This window comes from Atractosteus spatula, chromosome 5 (genome assembly GCF_055471065.1).
Source record: "Atractosteus spatula isolate fAtrSpa1 chromosome 5, fAtrSpa1.hap1, whole genome shotgun sequence".
NCBI lineage: Eukaryota > Metazoa > Chordata > Actinopteri > Semionotiformes > Lepisosteidae > Atractosteus > Atractosteus spatula.
Window position 1 is genome coordinate 23,391,340 of NC_142710.1, and position 21,627 is coordinate 23,412,966.

General features: G+C 34.5%; 2 protein-coding genes across 2 annotated transcripts; one reads left to right on the top strand and one right to left on the bottom strand.

Moving 5' to 3' along the window:
- Window positions 1-444: 444 nt before the first annotated feature.
- On the bottom strand, window positions 445-14,552 carry glrx3 (glutaredoxin 3). Its single transcript, XM_088915728.1, has 11 exons — window positions 14,423-14,552; window positions 13,016-13,124; window positions 9,650-9,724; window positions 8,835-9,036; window positions 5,762-5,934; window positions 5,222-5,283; window positions 5,073-5,130; window positions 2,850-2,902; window positions 2,297-2,336; window positions 1,758-1,850; window positions 445-697 (listed from the first exon to the last, which is right to left on the bottom strand). Exons 1-11 carry the CDS (start codon window positions 14,485-14,487, stop codon window positions 647-649), a joined length of 981 nt encoding a protein of 326 aa, XP_088771854.1. The 5' UTR covers window positions 14,488-14,552; the 3' UTR covers window positions 445-646.
- A 983-nt stretch (window positions 14,553-15,535) lies between these two features.
- LOC148834772 (uncharacterized protein C10orf143 homolog) lies at window positions 15,536-21,412 on the top strand. Its single transcript, XM_088916488.1, has 4 exons — window positions 15,536-15,882; window positions 16,621-16,800; window positions 17,778-17,840; window positions 20,685-21,412. Exons 1-4 carry the CDS (start codon window positions 15,799-15,801, stop codon window positions 20,712-20,714), a joined length of 357 nt encoding a protein of 118 aa, XP_088772614.1. The 5' UTR covers window positions 15,536-15,798; the 3' UTR covers window positions 20,715-21,412.
- The last annotated feature ends 215 nt before the right edge of the window (window positions 21,413-21,627 follow it).

Genomic DNA, 21,627 nt, shown 5'->3' on the forward strand with positions numbered 1-21,627 from the left:
TGTACAAAATATTGCTAAAAGACTGAGTATTTGTGTGAGTTCTGTAATTACTTAACAGTCACAGGTGTGCTCATTACACCATGAAGATGCATTTCTTTACAGCTAATTGTGCAGCTCTGCTCTTGGAATATAGCCAACTCTCCAAACTTGTGTATGGAACACAGCTCACTCTCCAACATAATGCAGTATATCATTTGTGGTTTATTTTTAAGGAATGTTATGTACCTCTAACATGCTTCAGCACAAATGTGTCACTTTTTGCATACAACAGTTGCATGCATACAAAAAAACATACACTAGTTCTAGTTACTGTGGTAGGGTCTGTAACTAATTTGACCTGTTCTTCATTTCATTGGAAAAAAGCTTCAAAGCCTAAGAGCAAACATGCATTGTCAAGGTTTCTTAGTAAAATCAATGCACAGAACCAACTGAAATGTCAAAAATGACACTTAAAACAATTTTATTCTGATTATAGCAACTGAAACAATGTGATCATCATTTGTAATTTAATACTTATTCTTCAATATTTTTAATGTCTGGAAAAAAGCAAATTATACACAGTAGATAGATTCTCCATAGATAACCCCAGCAGGTGATGTGGAAGAAAACTTAGGCTTGTCTGTGTCCCTTCCTGCGTCACCAATTACTAGCTTTCACCATTCAAAACAGACTGCAGGTCCCCACTTTCTTTAAGTTCCTGTAAAGAATAATGTGGAAAATTAATTCAAGTTCTACTAGGACAGTCATTTATTTAACAAGTACACCATTTGGCAGCTTGCTCAAGGACTTTATTCTGATACACTAAGGAATTATCATTCATGGAAAAGTGGAAAGAAAATTTTAAAACACTCTTTGTAAGGTTTACTAGACAAGAACATTAAATGGTTACCAAGGAGATTTTGGGAAAGCTAAGAGCTCTTTACATGTGCAGTCAAGATAATAACATTACAAACTTTAGTCAAAGACTCCCATGTAGTCCAGGGTTTTGACCTACAGTATACTGCTATATGCTGCAGTTAAAAAACTCATCAGTCCTAACATATTTAAAAATCTAAGAGCTGTGAGTTTTCTATGTATATTCAATTAAATGTAGATTTAATCATTAACATTAATGAGTAGGTTTGGATCATAAACCTGTAGCACTCAAATAAAAACTGTACTTAAAACACTGTCAAGGATTTATTGTTTAGACAGTGTTTAAGAGCCATCTGGTGGAAAAACTTATGCATTGCAATCTCCAAACATGCCTTTAATATACAGTTAAATACCAATGAAAAATGTATGTAACATGATGAGGTACGTGTATTATATCTATATGTCAAAGTAGAAAAAGTACAAGAAAATAATTTATAGTATTACCAAGTAAGCAAAATGGACTAAGACCTTCCTCTTACTTACATCTTTTCTTATATTCTTATTTAAAGAAATAAAAATGAAAAATTGTTCTGTTTGGTCTTATTTTAGCAAAAATGTTTAAGACATCTGGAAACATACTGACTGTTTAATCACAATTTGAGTTGGAAAGAGGAGTATTAAAAAAACACACTGCATGTATATTATGACAATCGAGTTTTTATACTTTCTGAAATTAATGTAATTTTAAGATACAAAATCACCTGTAGTCTACAGGTGAATGTACAGAGAACGACTTCAAAATGCAACCACTATTTTTTCCATTATTAATATATGATATCAATCTACCAGATAGAAACAAAAATAAAAAAGCTTATGGATATGCAAAACAATCAGGAACTTACCTTCACAATGTCAAGTCCACCAACAAGTTCACCCTTCACATACAGCTGAGGATATGTTGGCCAGTTAGAATATGTTTTCAGTCCTTGTCTAACCTATAAGCACAGAATTGGAGAACAGAACACACGTATTAGAATCCATTGTTTAATGTAACATTAATAAACACATTAAAGAAGATAAATTTATTTCAGGATCTTCTCAAACACCTTTATATTAATGTTTTCTTATAAACAATGTACTATTCTTTTAAGAGAGTGAGTGAAAATTAAAACTTTTCAAGTTTTCCACATTCTTTAAATCCTTGAGCATTTTCAGGTAAAATTAAAAAAATAATAAATACACCACACCACCTTGGCTTTTAGGAAATATTACATTAAAAAATCCTGCACAGCATGTCATCCACAACATTTGAACACTCATTTTATTATTTTTCACAAGAATGAGAATGTAAAATAACTAAAATAATTATAAGATTTATTTTTCTGCCAACTGAACACCATGCTTTGCTAATACAACATTACATTATCTTGTCATAACCTACCTCTTCATCCTGTAGTATATCAAAAGTCTCATAATCAACACTGCAGAAAAAAAAAAAGTTACAACAACAAGTGTTCCTTCAGACCCTCTCCAATATATTCCGTTTACCAACTGTAAGATGAGTGGTTCTACACTTTGCTGCTAGTAAGTTAATTTTTCTAAAAAACTCACTGCTTACTAAAATATAACATTTCCAAGCAAACGTTATTGACATTATTCTCCTAAATACATGTACATTCTCCAAATTCTTCAGGGTGGAGCACTCTTCAACAATACCAATATTTTAATATTAAAGATTTAAACACAGGAATACGATCAGGTAATTCCATATAGAAGCTATAGTTTTTTTTTATCTTGGCACAACATTAAAATAAGTGATTTGTCTGTTTTTAATCACTGATTTGCAACTGGCTTAAATAAAATCGAACACAAAAATAATTAATGTGATAAAGACATTACAACGTATTCTTTATAAATATCAATGTCTCAATATCAACTACAGGTTTTAAAACAGACTACCCTTACACTGTACATGAACCTTGAAAACATCTTACCCCGAGCTGTTCATTATTTCAAGTATTTGACGACTGAATCCACATTTAGCCATCTGTGAGATCAAAACCACAGGAAATTATCAAACTGAATGAAACAGTACTTAAAGGGCAAAATAATGTGGTGTTATTAAATTCTTATTAAATAATCATACTGAAGTTGGTCTTTCTGACAGTCAGTGTAACAAGTCTCAACATATTTCAAGAATATAAAACCCTTTTCATTAGGCTATTATAAATGATAAATCTTCCTGCAAAACGATTTCATGATGCAGAAATTATCTTATTTTCAAAATATACCAAACCACTTCAAGAATGATAAATATCCACAGAGCTCATGATCTAAAAATCATTCAAGAGAACAGAAAGATAGACTGTTCAGAAACTGCAAATGGAATAACAAAGCTGAAGCCTCTGATGTATCAGGTTAAATTTACAATTGCCATCAAAGAATCCATTTTCATTCTGTCTTTTAAGAAGTGGCTGGCAAAAGTGAATAGAGATCCTTATCAAAAAGGAGTAGCAAGTTGGGAGACACAAGGGATTACCATTTATGCTACCACTGTGAAATTCTTTAATCTGCATTCTATAAAATATATACAGTGCAATTATATATTTTTATATAATTATACATACAATTACAGACTAGATAATACAGATAATGTTAAAAACCCAAAAGAATAGGATGGAAAATCAACAATTTGGAATATACTGAAAATGTAGAAATGAACCACAGGTATAGAAAACAAACAGGCCAAGAAAAACATCTGCAGCTGACAACAGAAAAATTATAAGAGCTATCAGGAATACATAAAAACATCTGTCAGTGAAATAGCCAATGACCTCCGAAGTGCAGGGGTGAAGCTATCACAATGCATTGTTAATAAACTGTAGCTTAGAAGTAAACCTCTCATCAACCCCCAAAACAGAAAACCTGAGGATTAGCTCATAATTATACAGATGACCCAGGAGAGTTTTAAATGGGAACAAGATGACACCAATATAACCCTTTTATGAATCTCATAGAAGGTTAGTGTGTAGAAAAAACTCCAGATACTCAAAGGCTTCCACTATATCTATGAAGCGCTGTCTGTTCCTGGACCTACATGACCATCTGGCTCTCATCTTTATTGATGATGTAACCAATCGTGGCAGTAGCAGAAGGAATTCTAAAATTTACAGAAACATTTTGTGTGTGTATGTGGAAGAAAATGTTTCCATTATTATTAACGCAGCATGCATATTTTTTTTACGCAGCATGAAAGTGACCTGAAACCTGGCAAATGCAAAAGATGAGTTTCTCATAAAAAAGTGGCAGATCTGGTCAAGTCAATCATAAGGACTTAATTTTCTATCAATCTCATGATTACAACTATAAATTGCTTGACTACAAAACAAAAATAGCAGCTACAGAATGACTTGTATCACTGTACAGTCTAATCATAACAGCGCGGCATAGAACCGTCAATTTGCCATAATTAAACTCCAGAACATGGGAAAGTAACATTTATTCACACCAATAAGTATTCCTTAAATAAATTCCAACATTAAAAATCTGCAATGATATGCTGCAAGGGCAGCAGGATCATGGCAGCTCTGACCTGAACTACATTCCCCAGAAAGCAGTGAGAGATGGGGAACAGAATTGTGTGGGACATGTGCAGGATCCTGTGTGGCACTGTAAAGTCTATGTGGGTCTTTGAAGGTGCTCAGGGAGAGCCTGTTTTACCAAGACCTCATAACATACTACACTAGGTGTAGTGTCAATATAATCCATGCCATAGGAGCATTTACAAAATGCTAACTACAGGGGCATGAATAAATGGGATTCTTGTGTTTTCTGGAAAAAAAAGGATTATTTAGAGCTAATGGAATTTTGCTATTACGATTACGGTATAACATTTTTAGAAGTTTTTTAAAACAAAACATATTATACAATCCATTTTATCAGGAGTATGAAAAAGTTTGGAGGACACTTTAATTATAAATACAAACTTGAGAGGTCATTCTGTTCCACGTACATGGGAGAGTGAAAGCAAACCAATTTAACACAGTACTGTTAACAGATAAAATATAAAAGGCAATTATTTAGATTTAGTTCAAGAATATATATTTTGCATATTACCTTCATTAATTTGCAAAAAAACAGGATGCTGATAATTGCTGTGTGAGGAATTAATATTGCTTCGTGATGGACACAAAGAACTCCTCAATGATGGAACATACCTCTTTACTTCCTTTCATGAACAGCATTACTGGAGCCTTGTTTATCAAAGCCTTTAACCTATTGGAAGAGAGAATGAGCTCAGTCTTTGTAGAGGTTTTATTTATGTTTTTTTAATTTGTCAGTGTGTACTTGAAATGTTTCTTCTTACCTATGCTCTAGTGTCACTGCCTTCGGGCAGGTGTTCTCAAGCTCTCCAGATTCAGCAAGTTCCTAGAACAGAAATAAAAATAACTCAGAATCTAGGTCCCCACTCAGTAACAGAACCATTTATAAAATGCACTGCTGTTTACACAATTATTATCTCACACGGCAAGGTGGAGCCTTGCGTGTTGAGAGAAAGTGAACAAAATCCCCCGTCTCAGCACAGCACAGCAGGGCTCCTCTCTTTTTTTGCACAGGTGGACAATTTGCCTAATGAAGGAGGGGCAATCTAAAGCAACTTCGGCCCTTACAGTAATTATTAAATGGAGACGGTGAGCATGTGTTAGCGGGAACTAGCCACGGGGAAGCCCCTGGCTGATACAGCCCACCTACCCCAGCAGGAGACCTTGTGTCTTTAAGTGGGAATTGCCTCAGAGGGAATGTAGAGCTACTGAAGAGGAATAAAACAATGAAAAGAGCAAATAAGCAACAGTCTGAGCGCATAATTTGCTCTGGCACTTCCCCCCCCCCCCCTTCCTGTACAAACCTTTACAATATCCAGTCCTCCCACTAGCTCCCCGTTGACGTAAACCTGAGGATAAGTGGGCCAATTGGAAAATGTCTTGAGTCCCTGCCGCACTTCTTCATCCGATAGGATATCGAAGCTGCTGTACTGAATGTTGCTCTGCTTAAAAATCTCCACTATCTGCTTGCTGAATCCTGCAACGTGAAGAAGGAAAGTTTCTCACAACAATATACACAAATCTTCAAGGTATAAGATCACCTACTTTAGCTATACAGCCACAAAGTCATACTGTTTATTTTGTATTTATTGTTGTTTACTGTAGTTTTTTTTTTTAATTCTTGCAGGCTGCTAGGATCTAAGTGTAAAGCTGATGTTTCTAGAGTTGCCCTTTAAACACAGAAGAGTGTCAGCTCCAGACTTCTGGAAGAACAGCCAAAACAAGCCTGGGTTTTAAATGCATTCCAAGTTTAAGACACATTAACAATGGCTCCCTTGATCCATTAGACATGGGAAGAATCCAAAGCCAAATGAGAAGAAAAAATGTTCCCAATTAAAGAAATATACCTCTGTTTCAGTTTACTAAATAACTTAACATAAAACATCCTAGTGATTGAATTATTAATAAAAGGTTAGAAAGTAAGAAAATGTATTTGCATACTTTATTTTATACAAACGTCTTGGGTAACTCTGTTGTCATCGTCATTGCCTCTTGGAAACTTTCATTTCAAAAACTCAAAGATGCTATTGATCAAGGGTCATAGTCGATCCAATTAAAGAACAATCAAATTAAGAAGGCCAAATCATATTACAATAGCTAAATGCTACTAGTTTTACTAGAATTAAGAATTACCTTTTTTACACTAAATCCATTTCTAAAATGCTGTATTGTCAAGACTTTATTTTCACAACAATACCAAACTTGACACAATGATTATATTATATACATTATATTTAAATTGACCTTCCTTGGCTTTAAAGATATAATTCTTATAATCAAATACTAATCTCCATGGCAGGTATCTTGACACCTTACTTTCATGTTAAAGAAAACCTTAGAAGCAGAAGAAAATAACTTTGATGTTCTTCGCATTGCAGCTTCACTGGTGTGTTATGGCCCTTTGGGTAAACGTATTTGCTATGGGGTTTCATTGTTAAATATGAGCTTCTACATGCCCTTGTCTTCATCTATGATGTAAAGTGATGTGTTTTATTTATATTTGTGGTGTGCAGTTCCAAGGAGTGATTTTTTTTCCCTTCGTTCTCTAAAGTAAGGTGAAGTGTTAACTTCATGTAGAGCCTGCAGTAAAATACTGATTCTGATATTTGCCATTCATCTGGGAATTCATTATAAAACAGCTAGAGGCTGGATGCTGATGGTTATTCAGTTGCCAATATATTAACTTGTTTCTATTACACCAGGCAAACAAGCAGTCCAGCTGCTTTCTTTGGCTGTAGGCAACATCTACCAGACAAGGAAGATTGATTGGAGGTGTTTTGTTTTTTAAGGGTCAGGGATGCGCACTGCAGACGTTCTGCTTCAGGATAAGCAGCATTAAAGCTTTATTTCTTAAAATAATGGAAAAAAAACTTCTGTTATGCAAACATTAAAAATAAAAACTATTCATATTTAACTCTTTGATACCTCTACCTGATTCCAAGGTTTACTAAGTGCATAAAGCAAAAAGCTCCTTTAAAATGTTCATGAAAGCATTCATCAGAAAAACTCCTGCATATCTGACAGCATAATATTAAGACACTTTCATAAATTAAATTTTCATTACTTTCTTTTGAGATGTCACTACCAGTTCAGAATATTTAGGAAAAAAGGATACAGTGATACTGAAAACATCAGTTTAAAATTGGAAGAAAAATGCTGAAGACATTAAAACGAGAGCAATGTTTGCTCCTCATCCAACAAGCGTTTTCATTAATCTAATGCACTTGATAAGGTTTGTGTGTATGCTACAGCATAACCAGAATTATCTTATACTTTACTGATCACTGGTATGTTGGGAGAACTAGAAAGCTAAAGCAACAAACCTACATTATTACCATGGTGAAAATAAAGGAAGCAATAAAGCTAAAGAAAAAAAGATTTTCTTACACACACAAATTAAATTAAAGAAACCTAGCATAAATTATATTAAAAAATGTTTGCAAATATTTTTAAAGCTGAGAATTTCTGAATTAAGGGTGAACTAAATTCATCTGAAGAACACACTGATTAGATACGCTGTGTGTGAACAGAAAAATAAAACTCTGGCTTCACTGCATGAGGAAATTGTAAACTACTTCAATATAACCATAGGGGGCTCTGAACTCAATGAAATGCTAAACAGAATGCCATACTGTGTTTCATAGAATTCCTCTCTAGACCAAAACAAAAACAACAACAAACAAAATGCATCACTAATAAGCAGTTCAGCTACACATATGCATCCACAGGATATTCTCCAACCATCATTTTGCAGCTGACTCAATACCCTGTAACATACTTGTGCTTGACTTGTACATTACACTGATGTAATATTAATGATCTTATTTTTATTCTCCTTTTTGACTCGCCCAGTTTGTGACTATCAAGCCTCAAATGAATACGCTTTGTTCCAGCTGTGATGCGTCTAACATACTCTCTCTCTACTTCAGTTTCTGTTCATGAGAGCAATTTTATCTTCTGGAGCCTGCGTATACCTCGCAATTGAAAAATAAATTGTTACACTGGCAAATACTGATAGGCACAGTTAAAGACATTTATACTGCAACAAGCAGTAAAATCTCAATTAAAGATGAGATACATTAAATATACTGTTTTAAAATGGTCACTTTTATATACTGAAAGATTTTAATTCCACTGCTGATCAATAAATTAATTGACCGAGATAATTTCTTTGGTCAACATTCCCTCCGCCTTTCCAGACCTTAAGCGGCGTGTTATTTAGAGGTACCTTTAATATTTAACATGTTGCCCTTGAGGAATGCAGTTATGCATTATAGGTCTATACCAACTGGGCTTTCTTAAAACAGCGAATCAAATTAGTACCCTGTGGTGTTTCGCTGGATCCCTACTATCACACGGACACTAGGATGTATTTACCACAGCGGGGTTCCTGGGGGGATCCCTTCATGAAAAGCATGCAGGGTGCGGCATTGATCAGCTTCTTCAGACGCTCATTAAGATCCTCTTTAGTGGGAGCCCCAGATCCGGCAGGAACCGCGGGGCTGGACGCCAGGCGCTGGACCTTCTTGGTCAGCTCCGGGGCATGGGCTCCATCCAGCCTGTCAATCTTCTCACAGTTCTGGCAGCAGCAGAAAACGACACTAACAATTGTTCTGACAGTCTTATGGTTACATTGTATTGTTCACCCTGAGCTGTAATTGTTATGAAGAAGGGACAAGAAATAATCTGATGAGTTATCCATAGGCAATGCTCAGAGAAGGCTGTCACTTCACTTATCCAGACTCCAGGTACTCCAAGCACATTTCAGATTAAGTTCTATAAAAGACACTTTAATAGACCTCCTGTAATTCACCTATTTTCTACAAAGTGAGGTTCTGTACAGTGTTATTAAAGAAACTACAGCTATTTAGTAGTACTGTGGTGTAGTTAAGGTCGGATTTAGAGCTGTAGTATTTAAGGCTGCTTTATGAACTTTCTACAGAATATTGATTTATAGTACATTTATCATTAATAGATTTTTAAATGCTAACGTCCCCAACTTTAAAGTGTTAAATATGCTTCACATCAAGAAAGAGTGCATGTAATAAGTGGAAAAAATTATCGAACGGATGTTTATTAAACACGAAAAGATGTTCTGTGTTGAATTTTATGTTCAGAGAAAATGCATCTTCTCAAAGAAAATATGTAACTGTTCCACTTGAGTCATTGAGGTTAAATATTTGAAAGCTTACCTTAAAGAAAAGGAAAGTGGGGACGGAAGTGATCTCATATTTCTCAGATACCTCAGGTACCGCTTCTGCTTCCAGCTACCAGAAAACAAAAGAAAATAATGTTAATTTTGTTTTTGTTCTCATTACCAACCAGGAGTTCTCTTCAAACTGGGATGAATGGAGTATTAAATCCATTCACAGAACTGCATGTACAATTCCAGAACACTTCACTTATCTGATACAGGGTTAACCTGTAGGAGGAAAAACAAAGATTTAAGATGCTATAACAAGCACATAAAGTATTTCACCCTCAGCCCAAGGAAGACAGCACTAACATTCTTTCTAAAAAACAACTCAGAAATTATTCCTGTATATCTAGAGATCACACAGGTATTTATCAGGGAATACTGCAATGGGCAATAAACAGAAATAAATCTGTGAGTTGAATAAGTTAAAATATTTACATGCCTGATTGCATTCACTTCAAAATTGAATTGTTCTTAATTTCAACCTGTTCCTGAAGACTTGTTTTTCTGTTCATGTAAATGCAAAAATATTTATCCTCTTTTTATCTGGTTTTGGATTTTATGCTTGATTTGTACAGTGCTTTGTGATTACGTGTCATGAAAGGTGTTTTATAAAATGCATATTACTGTTCCACAAAATATAATATATACAGTCAGAAAATGTGCTTTTTTATGCAGAGGTTATATGAGGTTTTGCATCATTTTTTGCCCTACCTGCAGTGAGTGCAATGTCAAAATGGGTTCAGAGGTTTTTATTTTACTACACATTTCAAGAAATGCCCTCAGGCACAGAACGAAAATTTTGATGCACTACTGACCCAGTAAATTTTCAATCGTATTTAGCTACCAGATATTGAAATCCATAAATCACTGACCCCAGTTATGTCATGATTACAGCACTTATTTTCCGCCTCTAGCAAATCTTGCTGTTTGCTCTATTGACAAAATCCATGGACCAGTACATCATAAGTGACACACACATACACAAGAAATCTAAGATTATAAAGCAAAAATAGGAATTTTTGCTATAATGTAATGATGCCCAGTACAGATTTTTGTGAGCTCTTATACTGAAGCATATTTTATAAGACATATCTCTATAAGCATGTTAGATACTAAAAGTCCAATATCGTGCAGGTCTACTCAATTTCAGAAAGGATATAAAGGAAGAAGAAAAGTTTGAATGAATTTGTAACTCAGAGTTTTTTTGCTGCTAAATCAATGTTGGGCATATTCCTGCAAAGATGAAATATCAGCACAAAAAGACTGAGTGGGTTGTTGTTAACCTAACCATGCATGCCAAAATATTTTTCTTTTAAGTGTCTGATGCAGCTTAAATGTTCTGGAGTGTACTGAAAGCAAATAAGGAGGATACAGTTTGAAAGTATTCTCTGCAGTTTTGACAGAAGTGAAGTAAAAATGCAAAGCAAAAAAAATGACAATGAAAAACATGAGCTGATAATAACAGAAATGTTAAGATAAACACATGCCATAGAGCTTCCTCAGCTGAACAGCTTAAGGGTATTTATGTGCATACAATCTGAGAAACTGCCACCTCAAATCAGAGGATTTGCAAGACTGTTATTATTAAGACAGTGGGTACCGCTCACTGTAGGGGAGACACGGGTCTTTATCCTTGTGCCTAACTTGATAGATAATGAGACCATACTAGCAGGCAAGGTCAGAGAAAGCCAGTAGCCCAGTGCAACCAGGTCCTCTGGGGCCAAAGAAAGAGAAGACTTTATGAGTTTTGAATAGAGCAGGAAGAATTCAAGGGTAGAGTTGGGGGGCAGAAAATCTATTAAAATGAAAAATTATATAGCTGGGTTGCTGGTATCAAGCAGACCTTGCAGAAAAAAAAATACAGATCAATCAATCAGTGACCTGTGTTCACTTTAAATTACAAAAACCAATCCTGAACTGCTGGCAGATCACTTTTGAAAAAGGCCAGGTTCAGCCTTGTGCCTAGAAAAGTAACAAGAGCCATTAGAGTACCAAAAGCAATTTTGAACTTCCTAAAAACAGTTTACTTGTAGCAAAAAAAAATTCAAGAGTATGACTTCCATTATCAAGTAAGACACTGACTTCCATTCTTCTAAAACACCCTCCTTGTTATACTACCGTTGGGGGCCCTTTATTTTTCTGGTTCTTAACAGAATAAAAGTCTAACAAGTACATATTTTAACAAACAGTAAGTGACTACCACTATAATATTGCTTAAACTTGTATCTACGGCTTCTGTGCACATTAAGCACTTCCTCACAAGAATGTTTTATCTTTGTTTCACAATATGACATGAGCACATAAAGGAATAGGTTTACCATTAGTTTCAAATAACATTAAAAGCCCTCTATTTTCAAAAAGAAGGAAAAATTACTTTGGACCAACTATCATAATGTTTAAGTAGGTAGCTGCGGCAGCATGCGCACACTGCAAAGGGACACGTAAAGGTTTATCCCATGCTGAAAAGAAAACAAACAACATTTTGGCTGTGGAACCTTCTTCACACCTTCACCCCTGATGTAGGATCCATGGCGAATCATTGTGTTTCTTTTCTTTTCAGCATGGAATATAAACATTTACCTGTCCGTTTAGCGTAAGGTTTAGGCACACAATAAATGTTCCATTTTATGTAAAAAACGAGCATAGTCTGGAGCCAAAAGCTTTTGGAAATTGAAACACAAGTGGCTCAATCGGTAAAGGTGCTTGGTCAGAACAGAAACCACAGCTCAGAAATTGCCAGCTTGTATATAGACTTCGTCACTTGCTGACTGTAAACAGGTATTCCAAAGCAACAGTGCCCAGCTTTTTGTTAATTAACTAGGTTATACTTGCTGCATGCCAACTAGTGCCAGTGTGAGCCGCATCACGCCTCCCACTGGTGCAAGCTCTCCTGTAAGGCACTGTGGGGCTCAGGGAGTGTAAAATCTAAATAGGGGACATGAGGCAGTCATTATGAGCCAGCATCCCCATAACACCAGAGATCAGATGGAGAAGTGAGAAATGAATTTACAGGGAAATGTAGATATGCAAAACCGTACATTTTATTCTAAACGTTGAAAAATAAGCTTGTAAGGATTGTGAAAAATAGACAAGACCCTGAAATTAAGTGCTTGTAAAAGAAAAAAACATCTGGCCTGGGTCTGGTGTGAGGGACACATTAAATGAAAAGTCGGCCTACTGTGATATGGTTAGCGAATACAGCAAATATACAAAATTGAAAGAAAAAAGGTTATGGTAATATCACAAAAGGCATAAACTGTGATAAATTAAAGTATCAAAATATTACATTGTAACAGTATAACAGTGTGCATTTAGAGTGCTGAAAATAGGCAATGGTATGTTTCAATACTATACACACCTTTATAAATGTCACCTGTGGATACTCCTTCGCTATCTCTGCCATCACATCATTCATTTGGGTGCACTGTGGAGCCCATGATGCCAGGAAATGGATAACCACCAGAGACCTGGCAGGAAAGACAACAAAATTAAGGTATAAGTATGCACATTTACAAAAGCTCAGATCTTTTAGACAGGTTTATTGTCAATTTTTATACTACAGAGGGATTTGTTTGCTTACAACTCCCATGGATCCAACACCTCTTTCTCTCCTAAAATACTTTTTTCACCAGCTACCCAAGCTCTCACATAAACTGTTTCTTACTGTAAAACAGATGCAGTGAAAAACATCTTCCCACAGGTCCTCAGGACAGAAATTTGCAGAGCCCAAACAGAAATCTGTATAATGAAATATATTGTTTTCCAACAGCAAATGTAAAATTGCCTCTTTATGCAAAGTATTTTACTTTAAAAAATACAATAAATCTATTTTAACTCAAAATAAAGAGTTTTTATCCTGAAGGTTACAGACTCTACACTTTTCTTTAGACTTGGGTACTCCGCAGTCCTAAAATGACAAATGGGTATTTTTTAAAAAAATAATTTCAAAAATGTGAAAATAGTTTAACATATACATAAATTAGATACTGTTCCTTAATGTTCGATTTAACAGAGCAAATGCAAATAAAACTTTGATTACAAAACTATTACATTTTACAGTACATTCATATTTTCAAAGGAACGAGCAGAGGTTATGTAAAAAGGATATTTTAGCGTGGAAATAACGTCTCTTACTTTTCAATTACAGTTTCTCAACAAATTATATTCTTATTTCTCCGTATATCCCATAAATACTAAAACATTACGGACATATCCCGAGACAGAAAACACAATGGCTTTTCTGTCGCAGTCCGGGAAAACGCGGCCCGAGCATCAGGCCTGTCAAGTAGTAGGTTCGTCCAAGACAACTGTAAGATGGTGCTTGTGATACTAAATGTATTAAGAAGATCATCAATCCATATCACAAAGTCGAAACACTATGCCCCGATTCACCATAGTTTATTCTGGTACAAAAGAACAAGCTTTTTTTTTCTTATTTTGTAAGCAAGTTCCCCTTTGTGTTATTTTTTCCAAAGAGATCGATATTTTATTTTATATTAACACTTTCACAAACATAATTTAAAGGCTTGTGCTATAACGATTCTATTGTTATTTTAATTAACATACTTTTCGAATATTTAATATATTTTTGCACGTACACACAATGCCTTTTTCCGTGACTTTCCTGTAGCCTTCAGACTGTGACTATGCACTGCTTTTCTAAACCAAAACTTTAAAATCACACAATGTCAGTTACAGCTATTTCAGAATGGACATTTCACAGCTTTCACACATATCAGGTAATCATGTAAATCTGGATACATACTTTCCTGCATTCTTTAACAAATCTTCAAATTGCTGCGAAGAAGTGGCTTGCACGAAATTCGCCATGCTGACAGACTGAACTAATCGAACAGGAGTCGAACTACAGTTTGAGTTAACAAGGCATTAGTAACGGCACCCGAGGATAAGGAAACATTCAATTCTATCATTGAGGGATATAAGAAAACAATACTTGAAGATTAATATAGCCTCTCAGAATGTTACACATTCGAAATATTTTTTAAACGTGTTAATTTTTTTGCTAGGTGGTGCATATTTCTTCTTACATAGATGTCGATTTGTTTCCCTTAGATTTCCCTGTAGCCCAAGCTATGAGCTTCATATTCTCTTTTTGATAAAATCTTGAATTACTAAATGTAGGGTTCCAGATACCAATCAATAACTACATTTTGCTTAAAAAATACCTACAGGAAAGGACTGTATTCTCTTCTTAAATCAAATTATACTTCTGAAAAATATAACAGGTAGCCGTAGTATTTCTGGAACTTTGCTTAAAAATAGTTTTTACATATACCATATAGTTTAGATTACAATCACACTCTTAATTGACCACTTAGTTGAAATATCAGTAATGATTTCATTATCACATATTAAATTGACTTATTCTAAATTACTTAATGATGCTGTCAATTAACACTTTGAGTTACTTATGTTTAGACATAACATCAGGTTGTGAGCAAAATGAAACTTTTTTAACTTACTAGAAAGAGCCAATTATTTATTGCAGATATTTCAGGTTAATGTTATGAACAAGTATTTTATAAATTATGGTAAATAAAGTTATAGTATACTTGGATTGCAATGAGTTTCACTTCACCATGTTTATTCACTGTAGTCTCCCTTGGAAACTACTGAATTTCGCCTGAACTGCTACAGAAAATATTAAATATCTTATTAAATCTTATTACTATTTTATTAAACGTAAATATATTTAATATGTACAAAATATTTTCTAGTCCCAGCTACTCGACTATCACCGCGTCTTGCCCCTCAGAAGTATGGCGTGCGCGTCCTGACGTTTCTGGGTAGCGTCTCCTTTGATAGGTTGTTGTCCTTCCTGTACTAATGAAGTGCTCTGTGTAACGTGATTTCCCGCTGCGGAAAAAAAGATAACTGAAGAAAACTCTCAAGGTTGTATCCGATGGACTATAGTGAAGGGTAATAGACCTGAAATGCATTACTGAATGATGGAAATGAATGGTTTTCTTTAATTAAGCTGTTAACGTACAGTCCCAACCCGTATGCTATTTTACTTTATTTTTTTAAATAAAAATATCCAATCGTTTATGTTCTCTTATCCTTGGGATCGCTTTTTAACTTTTATTACTTTGCCTGAAAATAATTGATTTGTACGATCAGATGGCAATGTCGATGGATTGCATGGTTCCAGCACAGAACAAACGCCGCCACGAAGAGGATCTTGAAGTAAATGTGAACCAGACGGTAAGTCAGGACATAAAACATAAACGTGTTTCGCCAACCGGTGGGAAAGCCAATCGGTGACGTACATGTAAGGTGGATTTACGTAGCGCTCGGCTGCTACAATGTTTATACTTCGAAGAATCAAGCACTTGGTGTGTTAGTTACAAACTGGATATGTACTGTAGTATGACCTTTATGTGCCTCCTCTTGTGATAGACAGTGCATTGAAATATCTGCTGACTATTTTTAGTGCTGAAGGTGGTGCTGCCAGAATAACTTGGCAGTGTTTAGTCCCTTTTATCACCAATTCATATCATGTGAGCACAACTGGTTTTATTATGGTTAATTGTAGCTGTTACACTTGAAGCAGTTGGAAATGTGCGTGTAGTTAGTTTTTTAGCTTCTAAATAGACCATTTTCTACTTTTAAAAAAGGCTGTAGTTTTCCGTTCAGCCTTTTTTTCCCTTCAAAACACCGTCTTTGTATAGTAGCTGGCATCAAACGTGCTCTGTATTATAAATTAATTCTCAGACTGGGCTGTTACAGCATTAGGTCAATGACAGCATATTTCTATTTCAATGCCAAGAGTGAAACTTTTTTTCAGAAGAGTGGACATTTATTTCATTCAGTGAACAGTGGCAGTGTCATTAATTATTTGAAGCATTTGTAAGAACTGAAATGTTACTTATAGCTACCAATAACAACACAAGGCAAACACGTTGCTAAGGGTTACCGTGCTTTGTTTGACTCCTTTCCCAGAAGCGGTTCTGCGGTGGGTCTGGAAGTTGTGATCAGTTTGAAAATGGCGCTGTGGGCACAAAGTTAACAGAGAGTCCCATGGATACCTGGGACATGCATCAGCAGCAGTCTCTTCCTCGGGCACGGAATCCAAACTGCACTGCCTTCCTCTGTATTACCTCCACCCAGACCTCTGATATGGTAGGAGACGTTTTCACGTCGTTTTACAGTACGTGCATATTTCAGGCATCTTATTTCTCATTTATACCTAAACACCTCGAATAAATGTTATTGATTCCCTCATATATTATGACTGACACCCACTGCAGCTTGTGAAAATGTGTGCATTGGGTTTTTAATTTAAAATTCTCAAAAGTGTTATATGTGACAAGTAGCAAGAGCGACACAGGCTAATTTGTGCATGAAAAAACACCAAACCCCTAACTCTTTATATTCAAATCTAACTGGTGTGCACCCTAAACAAAATCAATTTATCCTGGTGGAAATATCAGGTGTTCAAATCAGTTTCCTCTCTACAAAAAAGGTATGTGGAATTTGTATGGCTGGACCCAAGGGGTTCACTATGAAATGGGCTAATATGAAAGGCACATGAAACTGACCCTAGTTACAGTACCTTTTCCCTTCTCTTCTAATATATCTGTTGCAGAAAGGAATAGGAAACAAAGAGTGACAAGTGATCCACTTGTATATAATCCCATTTAATTTTATCTTTAATGCTAAATGCCAGACTCAAAACTGAGAAGCTTACTTTCTGCTTTGTATGTTATACAAAGAGAGCCATAATGTTGTGTATTATTGAAGGCATTATGTTGACTGTCCTTTGAAAGAATGGCATTTTTATGTCTCCTTTGCTTTTTTATTTTGTAATTCAAGTGTTTTATTCTCATCAGCTTTTTTTCTCCTTTGTTATGTTGTATGTATTTCCAGTATGTTTGGTCTTTAACAATAAAATAGGCATCAATTATTAACACAGTTACTATCTGTTTTAATTTATTAATAAAATCCATAACTCTGCAAACATTAATTTAGTCATAAGGGTCAAAACAAAACACTATATGTATGTAAGCATACATATAGTGTTTTATTATGTATATTGTGCTTTCTTAAATGCCAGGGAAATATCTTAAATATACCTCATCTCTATGTTATTTTACCAGAGGTATGCATCTGAAGATGGCGGATTCGCACAGCTCTGTCTGCGTTGCAAGGCTGGAGAGTCTGTGAGTATTTTTTTTCTGAGTTTTGTAATTACTGTTTGCACAGGTTTAAGAAGTAACATATTTTACATAATATAGACTACTAGTAAGTCAACATTGCAAGCTACCATTCTAGGCCCATAGTGAAACATTTTTAGACACTATTGAGTTGCCTAGCAAATGGAAATTATTGTATTGCAGGTTCAAAGAGTCCTGAATGCAAGAAACCAGAATGTACATTATTTTAAAATAGTGTTAATAAAGGAAGTGGTCCATGAAAAGGATTAGAATGTATATGTTGTCAAACTTGTAATCTATATAGTTTGGAGAATCCATTGAGAAGGCCAAAAATGAGTGAATATTCAAATAAATTAAAATGACTGAAATTAAAAAATAATACTTAATTTGGAATATTTTGTAGAGTTTAGCTATTCATCCTCCAGACAGGATAGATATATTCTAGACATATTGTGAAGAAGAGGTCCAGATTAACTTCTGTTCTGAAAGTTATTTTATTTGTTATGCATTTAAAAACCTGAGAGGTTGTAACAGTAAGTAAAGGTTGTTCAAGCTTCAAGTAATTAAACCATCAACCAAGAACAAAAATGAAAATTAAGAGCAGGTTTGTTCCATTTTCAGACCTGAATTTTAAAAAGGTTTTAAGTAAGAGGAGGTCTCGGGTTTGTGATTCACTGTTCTTTCTGAAGTAGTCCATTTCAAGTCAATGCTTCTGAGGACTTTGAGCATTTGAATCAGGTCTTCTCATAGTCTTCTCTGATGAAGACTAAAAAGGTTAGGTTCTTTCAGCCTATCAGTTTAGGACAATCACTTGAATGCCAGAGTGTATCTGTTTGTTCTTTTCTTGACTGATTTCACAGTACCAATAACTTTTGTATTTTACAATATTAACACAACATCCCTTGATTTGAGTTCTATGTTTCTGACTGAATATCATTTTGTATGCTTTTTTACTTCTTTCCTATGTTGTCTAGTAAATTTAAATGATGTCAACATAAACCTGAAACTCTCTTAAATCTCAAAGTGTTGCATCTTGTATTTATAGTTTGTTTATACTATCTGCATGTAACACATTATGTAACATCTGACTACTGTTTGCCCACAATTCTAGCTACATCTTTTTGAATTTCATTTGGTGCCTCTAGTGGTTACTAATCATGTTGTTTTGAGATAAGTAAATCAGTTAAGATTGTTGACAAATACATCAGAATCTACTTAATTGATACAAAGTAGGAAAAGCAGTGGCCCTAGTACAGATCCTAGTGGTACTCCATTAATTACTTCCCAGTCCCAGTTTAAGCATTCACCTCTTATCTTCACTCAATTTTCTGTTAACCAGTTTTTAAACACGTGCATTTTTCCAAAATCTTGCCGCCTGTAATTTTAAGAATTAAACTTTATCGAAAGCCTTCTGAAAATGTAAATACACCATATCCTAAGTTCAGTAAGATCTTAAGCTTATACTGTTCCTCAAAGAATTCCATATTGGTCATCCTATAGTTTAGTACTAATAATTGTTTCCATAACATTGCAGTATAGACTGTCTGTAATTTCTTGGTTTAGTTTTATCACCCTTTTTAAGTATAGACAGTGTTTAACAATGTAAAACAATTCTCCAGTCCAATAGCACTTCCCCTGTCTCGAGCAACTGCTGGAAGAGTTAATTTAATGGGTTATGAATAAAATCTCCTTTTTTCTTAACTACAAATGGTAGAATACCATTGGTCCCTGGAGATTAATGAATTTTGAATGCTTCTTGTACCTGAAATACAGATATCTGAGATCTTCTATGTTGATGCTAATTAATACAGAACTTTGACTTTTGTTCTTCGACAAACTAAGAAAGCAATCATTAACCATGTCTACCATTTCAGTTTCTGCTGCTGAAATTCCTATTGGTTTTTCCCAGTCGTTGATTTGCACGTTTTGTTAGAAGTCTGCATGTCCTCCTAGAATTTGTGTGTTTTTTCTTTCTGTTTCTTGGTTTCTTCTCGCCTTCCAGAGACATGCTGGCTATGTTAATCGAGGTCTGTAAACTGTATTTGTGTGCTTTCGTGTATACAGTATGTCTTGTTTAGTCTTGCCTTGCGACCTGTGCTTTTAAGAAAGAGCCACTTTCTAGTGATGAGCTTCAGAAAGGAAAAAAAGGTGGAAAATCAAAGATTAATTATCATTTTGAGAACATTATCATATTCTGATCCACTTCTGGAAGTAAAAAGAAAAGATCTTCAGTGACTATTCTGTGTACAGGGCCTTGTGATTTTCACCCAATTCCAGTTTTAACTTTGATTAAAGTTACAATATACTGAATAATTTAAATGACGACATAGCTCTTTATATAATGTAAAAATTCTTTAAAATAACCACAGGTGCCAGTTTTTGCTCAATGTTTTTTTTACTAAGATATTGTAATAATTGTCATTTTTTATTTTGCATTTTTTAACTGTGAACAATACAGTAATTGTGGTTTTCAGATAGTATAATTAATCGTGGTCTTTTAGAATCCCATGAGCTGACTAAGGGGAAGTTTGTCTTTTGTGTTTTATGAAGTTAAGGAATTGTTCAAAATCTTTTAAAAAAGCCATCATCTTTTTTTTTTTAATTTGGTGTAACACAATGACATCAGGAATACAGTACAGTACAGGGTCTTACTAAGGTAAGATAAAATGGGAAATACAGATTACAAGGTGATGCTGGGTATAAAAAAGATGTTTGTTTCTGGTCGCTTCTGTTCTCCAGTTAGTCTTCTTCACTGAGTGAGGATAAAAACAGTTAAAAATTGGATTGTATGTCACTTAAACTTAAACTAAATCTGTGTAATTTGTAAAGATAATTTTCTCCTTCTTTCAGGGTCATATTAACCATATCATGGGATTCTGAAAATCACTGTGCAGCCTGGATACCGAAATGCATCATGAGTTTTGTAAAGATGAATGTAGAATCTTTTCCACAAGTGGAGACTTAACAAGACTTCTTTTATGAAACTAAAAGGCATGTTTAGTATTTCTTTAATCACAAATTAAAATTGTATGACAAACCAGTATTCAGAAAGGGCTAACTGTCAAAACCCCTGGTGCCTTAAAAGAAGGGAGAGAAAATTTTGGATGCTACTGTATATCTTACTGTACTGTAAGATGTATGTTGTATGTACTGTATGTTTTAGGAGGTAATATCAGGAAATATTACGTTATTCTATGTAATTGTAAAACATTGGAGTTGATTACATTTTTTATGCAGTTTTTTAAGATAAACCTTATTTGATCAATGTTATTAATACTGTTTTGTTACTACTTGCATGTAAATTAAATACCTTAATTTCATTTATTTTTCAAATCAAGAATTTAAGTAAAATGTTTAGAATTCTAATCATGATTACTAGATAAGAATTTATTTGGTTTTTATATATGTTGTAGTATTAACATAGTTTGAAGAATAAAATGAAAATGTAGTTAGTTGCTTTTTTGATAAAAGAAATTATTGTTTGTATAAGTATGTAAGTAGAAAGCATTCTTGAAATTTTGTATTTCTTTTTCAATTACTGACAGCTGTTTAGAAATAAAGAGACTGTTTACACCTGCATTAAAGGGAAATGACTGATTCAGGTATTGTATTTTTGTGAGGATCACTTCGGTCGGAAATTGTTGAATTGTTGAAAACCTCAGAATATTTAATAATAAATGGATTTTAAAATACATTGACTTTAATCATTGAACAGTGGAAATGAAGGATTTGGCAACAAATATGTTTTTCTTTGCAGTGTTTTGCAAGTTTTTACATGATATCATGCTGGAAG

Bases quoted from the DNA above. Each gene is read 5' to 3' on its own strand.
- LOC148834772 (XM_088916488.1), top strand. From the start codon at position 15,799: ATGGCAATGTCGATGGATTGCATGGTTCCAGCACAGAACAAACGCCGC. The intron at 15,883-16,620 runs GTAAGTCAGGAC...CTCCTTTCCCAG, and splicing joins AAGTAAATGTGAACCAGACG to AAGCGGTTCTGCGGTGGGTC. The intron at 16,801-17,777 runs GTAGGAGACGTT...TTATTTTACCAG, and splicing joins CCACCCAGACCTCTGATATG to AGGTATGCATCTGAAGATGG.
- glrx3 (XM_088915728.1), bottom strand. From the start codon at position 14,487: ATGGCGAATTTCGTGCAAGCCACTTCTTCGCAGCAATTTGAAGATTTG. The intron at 9,037-9,649 runs GTAAGCTTTCAA...TGCTGCTGCCAG, and splicing joins CCACTTTCCTTTTCTTTAAG to AACTGTGAGAAGATTGACAG. The intron at 5,935-8,834 runs GTAAATACATCC...TTCACGTTGCAG, and splicing joins CCCCCAGGAACCCCGCTGTG to GATTCAGCAAGCAGATAGTG.